This window comes from Suncus etruscus, chromosome 14 (genome assembly GCF_024139225.1).
Source record: "Suncus etruscus isolate mSunEtr1 chromosome 14, mSunEtr1.pri.cur, whole genome shotgun sequence".
NCBI lineage: Eukaryota > Metazoa > Chordata > Mammalia > Eulipotyphla > Soricidae > Suncus > Suncus etruscus.
Window position 1 is genome coordinate 97,235,024 of NC_064861.1, and position 9,718 is coordinate 97,244,741.

At 46.2% G+C, this 9,718-nt stretch overlaps 1 protein-coding gene across 1 annotated transcript in view; it reads left to right on the forward strand.

The window, feature by feature from the left end:
* Positions 1–7,311, forward strand: part of LOC126028001 (zinc finger protein 211-like) — a 10,546-nt gene extending 3,235 nt beyond the window's left edge. The window contains exons 2-3 of the mRNA XM_049787040.1: positions 2,780–2,906; positions 3,970–7,311. Of these exons, the coding sequence (XP_049642997.1) occupies positions 2,780–2,906; positions 3,970–5,237 (1,395 nt within the window). The 3' untranslated portion in view covers positions 5,238–7,311. The remainder of the gene's footprint in view (positions 1–2,779; positions 2,907–3,969) is intronic.
* The last annotated feature ends 2,407 nt before the right edge of the window (positions 7,312–9,718 follow it).

Genomic DNA, 9,718 nt, shown 5'->3' on the forward strand with positions numbered 1-9,718 from the left:
CCCTGGCTCCTGGGTTCTTTATTGGTCGCGGTAGAGGGGCTTGTATCTGTTTTGTTTCTTCATTGCAAAATAAGATCTATGCAGTGTGCATAAGAATTCGTTCCTGGGGCTGGAGAGATAGCATGGAGGTAAAGCGTTTGCCTTTCATGCAAGAGGTCATCGGTTCAAATCCCAGCGTCCCATATGGTCCCCTGTGCCTGCCAGGAGCAATTTCTGAGCATGGAGCCAGGAGTAACCCCTGAGCACTGCCGGGTGTGACCCAAAAACCACAAAAAAAAAAAAAAAAGAATTCGTTCCTAAGTTTTGTTTTTACTAGAGTCAGACCCTCCAATGGTCTGAGGGACAGTGAACTGGCCCCTGTTTAAAAAGTTTGAGGACTCCTGGTTTAGGAGCACATCTGGCTGTGCTCAGAACCTATCGCTGACTTTATGCTCAGGAGTGACCCCTTGCAGTGCTGGGGGTACCATGTGTGGTGGCCGAGGAAGTTCAGACTGGATTCTTTTAAGCTAAGTCTTGCAGTTGGAGCAGGTCGATGGCATGTAAGCAAGCCCCTTGACTCCCACATTGCTGTTTCTCTTGTGTTGGATTCTCTTGCTGGCCATATCTGGAGGTACGTAGAGGCAACTCCAGGCCTCATGCTGGGGTGTCTAGTGGTGCTCAGAATTTGGCCTCTTGCCTGTGGAGTACTGCTCTGGCCCTGGATTGATTGTTCAGAAGAGCTGATCTAGTGTGGGCCCTGGAGAGGTTGATCAGTGGGCTGGGCACTTGTAGGATATGTAGGTTTGACTCGGGTCCTGTGTCATGTGTATCTTTGAGCACAAGTAGTACGTCACATCCTCAGAACCATGAGAAGAGAACAGTTCTTATTGTGGAGAATGAGCAAAAGTGGCAAGAGTTAGGGATGATTGTCAAGGTTTTTGGGTGAAACAGGTACTTTGGGGGTTGTGGTAAGAATCTGGCATGTTTCAGGAAGCGCTGGTTGGAGATATTGGCAACTAAGCACACAACTAGAACTTCCTAGTGGACTCTGTGTTAGGCACACAGGAGGCAAAGGCTGCTCTGGAGCAGGTGACACTTTGTGTCACCTTTCAGAAGGGGTACTATTCTCACATGCTTGGCTTGTGACCTGTGGCAATGCGACCTGAGACAGAAAGGCCCACATTTTCAACGAAAGAGCGACATGAACAGGAATGAAAGGGCCCCAGCTGCCCTCCTGTTGAGCCACTGCTCTGATACAGCACTGTGGGATGATCTTTATGCTGCCCAATCAGTGCATGAGCTAAGAGGGAAATCAGGTTATCTTGGAGTCACTAAAGTTAGTATTTAGCTTGGGTTTTGAGGCTACTAGGTGCTGTGATCCCTTCTTAGCTGTTTTAGCAGATTGGGTGCTGGGGATTCTGCCTGCAAAGACTGACTGTAGGTGCCTGGGACTCTGTCCAGTCAATCTTGTATCTAGGCTGAATAAGTTCTCCTTGAAATTTCTTTCTCTTTATTTTTTCCAAATTTTTGGTAGTGTGTGGAGGTCTGGTGTTGAGGTTTGAACCTAGGCCTCTAGCACTTGAACCATAATCCTGGCTCTCCCCATTACTCAGATTGAAGTGATAAACTCCAGTATCTTTATGACTTTATTTGGAGATGATATCTTTAAGGAGGAAATTAGGTTAAAATAAGTATGAGCCTTGGGCTAGAGCAGTGCTTCTCAATTATTTTCTGTCATGCCCCCTAGGAAGGAAACATTTTTTGCGCCCCGCACGTGACTGTAAATATCTTTATTAAAAAAAAGTATCTTTATTAAAAAAAACTTTAACCTGCAAAACAAAAATATATAAAATAATTTGAGCTGATTTTTAAATCAGAGGTGATGCCTGGATTAATGGCTATAAGCCATTAATTTTGCAATGCATAGCTTTTCAAAGCGGAGTTTGAAGCTGCTGGACACAGCAACTCTCAGCTTCAGAGACCTAAACACGGGGCTTAGCTTGTTATGACAGTGTTCACCGAGGTCAAACGCACCCCCCCCTCCGGGTGGCGCACCCCACTATTTGAGAAGCACTGGGCTAGAGTCATAGTGCATGCTTGCAGGTAAGGTGATTTCATTGCCTGGGGCTGACTCAGGAGTGTACCCCAAGCACAGCCTGGGTTGGTCCAAAAACCAAAACCAAGAAAATAGAATTGATACTTGAGATACATATCAAAGAAAGAAGTAAAGACATGGGGAAATGACAAGCACCAAAAGGAAGGTGGCCTGAGGTGTGGGTTTCTGGATCTGGAGAACAGAACTGAAAACAAGGACCCCATGAAGGTAGGGAGACCTTTACAGTGAGATTGAGCTATCGTCCATCAGGATTTTGGTAGTGACTAGGTCCTGTTTGACTTCCACACACATTTGACGACCTACACGTGTCATGGGGAGGAGTTAAGGGATGCAATGATAAATAGGCATATGGAGAGGTATGTTGATGGTACCAGGCTTTTGTCATTTATTAGACTTCAGAGGAAAGGTTAAGGATGCCTTTTATTTTTGTTAGAAGATACGCTTTGCAACAAACATCCTGGGAGAATGGTCTGAGGGGGCCAGGAGGCTTCGCAAGCCAGGACTGAAATTCAGGTTATTCTGCCAGCTCCTCTGGGTCTCTGAGTAGAGGGCGGCACTCAGGGCACTGGGACTTGGTCGCTTGGGTAAGAAGTTGGGGGGTGAGGAGCATGGGTTGCAGAGTGGGGACTGGATTGTGGTCCTTGATAGTGGGCTGTTTGGTTTCATCTCTCCCCATCATGGCAGGACAGTGTGACCTTTGAGGACGTGGTTGTGTACTTCTCCTGGGAGGAATGGGGGCTCCTGGATGAGGCTCAGAGATGCCTGTACCACGATGTGATGCTGGAGAACTTTGCACTTGTGACCTCACTGGGTAAGACTCACCATTCCTCTGCCTTGACTACACTCTGCTTCTTTGCTTTTCTTCCTTCTCAGATCTCGAATCTTCCTTCCTTTCGCAATGGCCTAGCTAGGTGCTTTGGTTGACAGGGCTGGCCTGAGCATCTGTTGCTGCTTAAATGTGCAGGCTCTTCTTAGGGAAGAGCTCAAGATCAAAAGTTAACCTGTTGAATTGTACCATTGTCCCTCTCCGCTTCTGGATACTGGCGTCTGCTTTTATGTTGCCTCTACCGGAGGTTTTTGTCCACCACTTAGCCTCACTAATAGTGTCCACGACTTTGTGAGATGTTGGGCTCTTCTTATAAGACTGACTTTGTTTCCTACGTCTGTTACATTTTCTGTTACTGTCTTGAGCCAGTGTTAGTCCCTCACCTATCCTGCCACTGATCTGGGATTTGTAAATGTTCCCAAGCACTTGTTCAAGTGGCATTTAGGGTTAGTCCTGGCTGCTTCTCTGATGGATTCATAACAGCTTCCCCTGATGAATGGCACCTGTGAGAGGGCCGGTGCTAGATTCTCTTCATACCATGCTCCAGGCCTATGTTCTCACCACTGCCAGTAATTGCAACTCATTTCTATCTTTCCTACCTTTGAATTTTGGTCCTTGACTGCCCCAACATCTCTAACATCAGGCATTACAATATCTCGACAGTGCCCTTGAAATATTCCCTTCCCAGAGTGAGGTCTAAGGAGTACACATATACTTACAGCTTCTTTGAATAGTTTAGTCAGTCGCAGGCAGAATTTCAGGGCACGGGACTACTAACTTCCACACATCACATGTCACCTCTAGCCAAGGCACAGTGGAAAGATAACAGCAGAGGAATGAAGTAGTGATCCTGCTCTTTCCTGTATTGTCCTCTGTAATTACATCTTTCATTTTGTGAGGTCTCTGTCATTCATGTGCTTGTAGAGCCCCAGTTTCTTCAACCTGATCCCAACTCCTTCGTCTAGAGAACCTTCCTGTGTATCCTGTGATTGTTTTCAATATACGTTAGTAGTGGGGTTGCCCTTCACCAGCATTTCTGTGTTTTCAGGTTATTGGTTTGGAATGGAGGATGAAGAGGGATTTTCTCTACACAGCCTTTCTGTAGAGCCCGTGTCGCTGGGCAAGACTCCCTCCTGTGCCAAGTGTATCCTGGTGGAAAGAGAAACTTTGTACAGCCACATGGTGGATTATTCAGGATCGCCTCCTATTCAGAAGTCCTACCACTGTGAGGCCTGTGGAAAGCAGTTCTGGTTAAGCCCAAACCTCCATCAGCGGCACAGTGAAGAGAAGATGCTCAGAAGGGACACGGACAACTACAAGTTTCATGCGTCAGAGAAGCCCTTTACATGTTGGGAAGTCGGGAAGGATGTCCTGGCTATGTTAAGTCTTCTGCAGCACCAGGCCACACTCAAAGAGGCTAAGCCCCTCAGCAGCTTCAGGCACGGGGAGGCCTGTTATGGTGGTAAAAATCAGTACAAGTGCAGTGACAATGCGAAGCCATTCACCTACGAATACACACCTTTGCAGGAACAGCAGAATGACACTAGAGACGATTATGATGGTTGTTACGGCTGCAGTGACTGTGAAAATCCCTTCAGCCAAAGCTCCTTCCTTAGTAACTGCCAGAGTGTCAGCATGGGAGCGTCATCTTACGAGTGCAATGATTGTGGGAAATCTTTCAGCCAAAGCTACAATCTCATTCAGCACCAGAAAATCCACAACGGAGCACGGCCTTATATCTGCAGTGAGTGTGGGAAAGCTTTCAGCTACAAGTTCAGACTCGTTCAGCACCTGCAGATTCACACGAGAATAAAGCCTTACGAGTGCAGCGAATGTGGGAAAGCCTTCAGCTATAGCTCCACACTCATCAAACACCAGAGAGTACACACGGGGGCCAGGCCTTACCGGTGTGGCGAGTGTGGGAACACCTTCAGCCAAAGCTCCAACCTCATTCAGCACCAGAAAATTCACAGTGGAGCGCGACCGTACAAATGCAGCGAATGTGGAAAGACCTTCAGCTACAAATGTAAACTTGTTCAGCACCTGCGAATCCACACTGGAGAAAGGCCTTATGAGTGTGGTGAGTGTGGGAAGTCCTTCAGCCACAGCTCCACACTCAATCAGCACCAGAGGATTCACACTGGAGCCAGGCCTTTCAAGTGCAACGACTGCGAGAAATCATTCAGTCAGAAGTCCAACCTCATTCAGCACCGGAGAGTTCACACCGGAGAAAGGCCCTACGAGTGTGGGGAGTGTGGAAAGTCTTTTAGCCAAAGTTCGCACATCATTCAGCACAGAAAGCTTCACACCAGATAACAACCTCGCATGAGCATAACACCTGACACTGTGGGAAATCCTTCAGCCGGTGGTTAGCTGTCACGAAAACCATCTAGATTTGCTTTGTTCACATAGCAAATTTGGGAAAGTCTTCATGTAAAAATCTAACCTCATTCAGTCCTAGAGAGCCCTCACAGTAGCAGGGCATTAGGTCTACAGTGAACACATTACTTCATTCAGTGGGCTAGAAGTATTCTCCAGGGGGAGCAGTCCGCCCTAGGCATCTGAGAATCGGGAATCCCCCAAATGTCTAGGTTCCTAGGAAGCACTTAGGAGCCAGCTGTATCCTGCCCCTGGTTATTTTCTTGCCCTGAAGTATGTGTGGCAGACATCACCTCACCTCTACCCCTTTGCTGGTCCCATCAGTGTTCATCTGTTATGTGGATGATCAGGAAGGCAGGCAGCTCTGTTCTCTCTTCTGTACTTGGAAACACCATGAGAAGCCTTGAGTCTACAGGGGGACTTTGCTCCCTCCTTTCAGCCTTTCAGACTAAACTAGGGCATGATCCTGGCCTTTTCCCTTTTTTTGGGGGGGTGGGGTTTTTGTTGTTTGTTTTTTGTTTTTTTGTTTTGTTTTGTTTTTGCTTTTTGGGCAGCGCTCAGGGTTCACTCCTGGCTCAATGCTCAGAAATCACTCCTGGCAGGCTTGGGGGACCATCGGGGATGCCGGGATTTGAACCACCGACCTTCTGCATGCAAGGCAAATGCTGTACCTCCTCCATGCTATCTCTCCGGCCCCTGTTTTTTGTTTATGTCCCACACCCATCAGTGGGTACTCAGGGGCTACTCCTGGCTCAGAAATCACTCCTCGCAGACTCAGGGGACCATGTGGGATGCTGGGGATCAGACCCAATTGGACACCTTCCCCCTCTGCTATTGCTCTATCCCCCAGCTTGTTCTTGACCAAGTTCTGCCTGCTACTGGTAGCAGCTTAAGACTAAGCTAGCTTCTTCCAAGTTTTGGTCTCACTTGCATGGCTACAAAAGGCTTCCTAGGACAGTCAATGGGGCTTTGCTCCTAAATAGTAACCTGGATGCCAGGTTTCTTTGTGGGGGCCTGAAGTCATCCTGAGGGAGAGTGTAGTTGTCACATGACAACCTCTAGTGCTTCTTTGAGAAGTTTGAATTTGTCCCCTTGACCCAGGGATGTTACATAAAGATAAGCACCATTGTAGGGATGCTATTCCCCAGGGACTGCAAAGGAATCATGTGCCTTCCTGATCAAGTCTGGTCTCTGGGGTCTCTGCTTGCTAGGACTACAGGGCCATGTTGAAAGGATAAGTTGTGCAGAAACACTGGATGTGATTGCCAGGCACTGGAGACTGCAGCAGCTCGGGGGGCTAGGGGTTTCCCTTTTGAAGGTGCATATGCATTGCCCTGGGGACTGGCTGTGGGGTGAAGTGCTCACCAGCTCGGGCCCCTCTGTAGATGAGCTGGTCCAAGTAGATAAAGCTCTACTGCTGTTTTCCTTATGTCCTCTGGAAAATGAGATGAGAGAGATTTTATAGTACAGGGGTGTAGGTTTTTGACTCAGCGACTTGCTGGCTCACTAAAAATGATAATGGTTTGTTCAGATTTTCTGCCACCAGTGCAGGGTCGCCTTTTCTGAGGCCTAACGAACAGGTTAGTGGAATCAGTCCAGTGCTTCTCAACTTTGCTTAGTCTTCTATTTGAACCATTTTTTACAAAGCTATATTGAGGTATAATTCACATGCTGTAGACTACACCATTGAATTGGACAATATAACTAGTCCTGGCATAGACACGCACCCATGAAACTCAAATCAGGAGAATGAACCTCTTGCCCTTTCTAAGTCTCTTGCCCTCACCAGACCACTCTTGATTATCTTTCATAGTAAAGTAGTATTTTATAGAATTTTCTATAATCAGAATCCAAATGTTTACTTCTAAAATGGTGGCTTCCTTCATACTGTATTTCTGTTGCTGCGTCTTATTCTGCTGTATGATGTCTTCCCTGTCAATGAACACTTGGCTTGTTTCCAGTTTATGGTCATTCTGAATAAAACCGGGTATGTGTGCACAGATAACAGGAATGTCTGATTATTAATTTTATCATTGATCATCATATACTGCCACTGCATTATTTGGGGGGGGGGGTGTCACACCGAACAGTGCACAGGGTTTACTCCTGCCTCTGCATACAGAAATCGCCCTTGGCAGGCTCAGAAGACCATATGAGATGCCAGGAATCGAACCACTGTTCTGAGTTGGCTGTGTGCAAGGCAAATGCCCTACTGCTGTGCTATCTCTCCGGCCCCTGCCACTCATTTTATTTAAAATCCCAGACATACAATTCATTAATGAATAAACATTGTTTAGAATCTTATTTCTAAAATGTAAGAATACTTTTATAACTTCAGTAAGTACCATAACAAAAAAAAGTTTTGTTTTTCTTTTTGGGCCTCACCTGGTGGGGCTCAGGGTTTCCTCCTGAGAACAGAACTGTCATATGTGGTCCCAAAACAAAATTCTAAAATAGGCTGCCAGGGACATAACTCAGTGTTAAGAGTATTTGCCTGTGTGAGTCCTGGTATTATAGTAAAATTATTTTATGGGAGATTGATTGCACTCATCCAAAGTATCTTTGTGAGATATCTGGAATGATGATAATTTTATCTCATGTATTAAACATGTTTTAGATTATTTGGGTTTTGGGCCACACCTGGCGGTGCTCAGGGGTTCCTATAGACTCTGTGCTCTGAAGTCACTCTTCCTGGCAAGCTTGGGGTACTGGAGATTGGACCCAGGTTGGCCACATGCAAGGCAAGTACTCTCTGCTGTGTTACTGCTCTGGCCCCTGATTTAGTTTTCTTTTTAACAAGTCTTTCACAGTTACATTTAAGGTACATAGAGTGAATTAGGGCAATTCCTACCACCAGTGATGACCACTCTGCCACTCTTCCCAGCATGCATCCCATACCTTTAACCCCTTAGACTGCTAGCTAGTGTGACAGGACCCTTTTGTGTCCAGCTTGTGGTTTAGGTCTCTTGATTCTGTTGTCACACCCAGCAGTGCTCAGGGGTCACTCCTGGCTCCACACTCATAAATCACTCCTTGCAGGAACAGAGGACCATATGGGATGCTGGGATTCGAACCACTGTCCTGCATGAAAGGCAAACGCCTTGCCTATCTCTCTGGCCCCCTATTGTCATTAGCTTTGAGTTAGGCATTTAAGTCTGATCATTTTTATTTCTACTCAGTGCTCAAGCAATTGCTTTGCCCTAGTACCATCCGTTTTTCCCCCCTCAGTTTGTAGGAAGACAGAAAGATGAGGCCGGGGGGTGGGGGTGGGGTGGGCCGGAGATATAGCATGGAGGCAAGGCATTTGCCTTGCATGTAGAAGGACAGTGGTTCGAATCCCAAGAGTAACCCCTGTGTGCTGTGGGTGTGTCCCCAAAAAAAAAAAGGCAAAACAAAATGATCCATGTTCTATGGTTCTGATTGGAAAAAAAGCAGGTGGGAGCCCGTCTAGAAGCTATAAATAAGAAGTTAGAAAAGGGGAGCCAGAGAAATAGCATGGAGGTAGGGTGTTTGCCTTGCATGCAGAAGGATGGTGGTTCGAATCCCCTAAGCCCACCAGGAGCTATTTCTGAGCGTAGAGCTAGGAGGAACTCCCCCCCCCCCCCAATTTTTTTTTTTTTTAAAGTGGGGCTGGTATGGTATGGTGAGGTTTTAGCTTTTTTGCATAGTCACATCAAGTATAAGGGAAATTAGAAAGGAAATTCCCTTGGCCTAAGATACAGTATGTCTCTACTGTTGAAGCATACTGTCATTAGCCCAATTCCAGGCTCCAGGCCTGTTCATTGTCGAACTCCACTGATTTAGATTTTTTTTAGTGGTTATGTAGGTATAATTAAGGAAACTTAGAAGGATGAGTGTAGAGAGCAATGTGTTAGAACACAAACGGGAAAAACTGGAGTTCACATTTTATTCTGGGATACAGAGTGTTCAGGAGTCAGCACAACTTGAGCTGCTGATGTATTCATCGTGAATATTGTGTAAATGGTGGAACCTGGACAAGATTCCCTCAGCACTGTACAAAAATAAGAATCTCATGTTTTTATAACAGGTGCAGCAGAAGAAAATGAGTTTTGACATTGGTGAGATTTTTTATTTTGTAAATATAGTTTTGTATTAAAACAACATTCTGTCCTAGGATGTAGGATCTCTCACATTAAGATCATGTAAATAAAGATCTTGAGCTCAAGAAAACACTTTAAATTGAAACATTTAAAATAAACACATGGGCCCGGAGAGATAGCACAGCGGCGTTTGCCTTGCAAGCAGCCGATCCAGGACCAAAGGTGGTTGGTTCGAATCCCGGTGTCCCATATGGTCCCCGTGCCTGCCAGGAGCTATTTCTGAGCAGACAGTCAGGAGTAACCCCTGAGCACCGCTGGGTGTGGCCCAAGAATTATGATAAAAATAAATAAATAAAT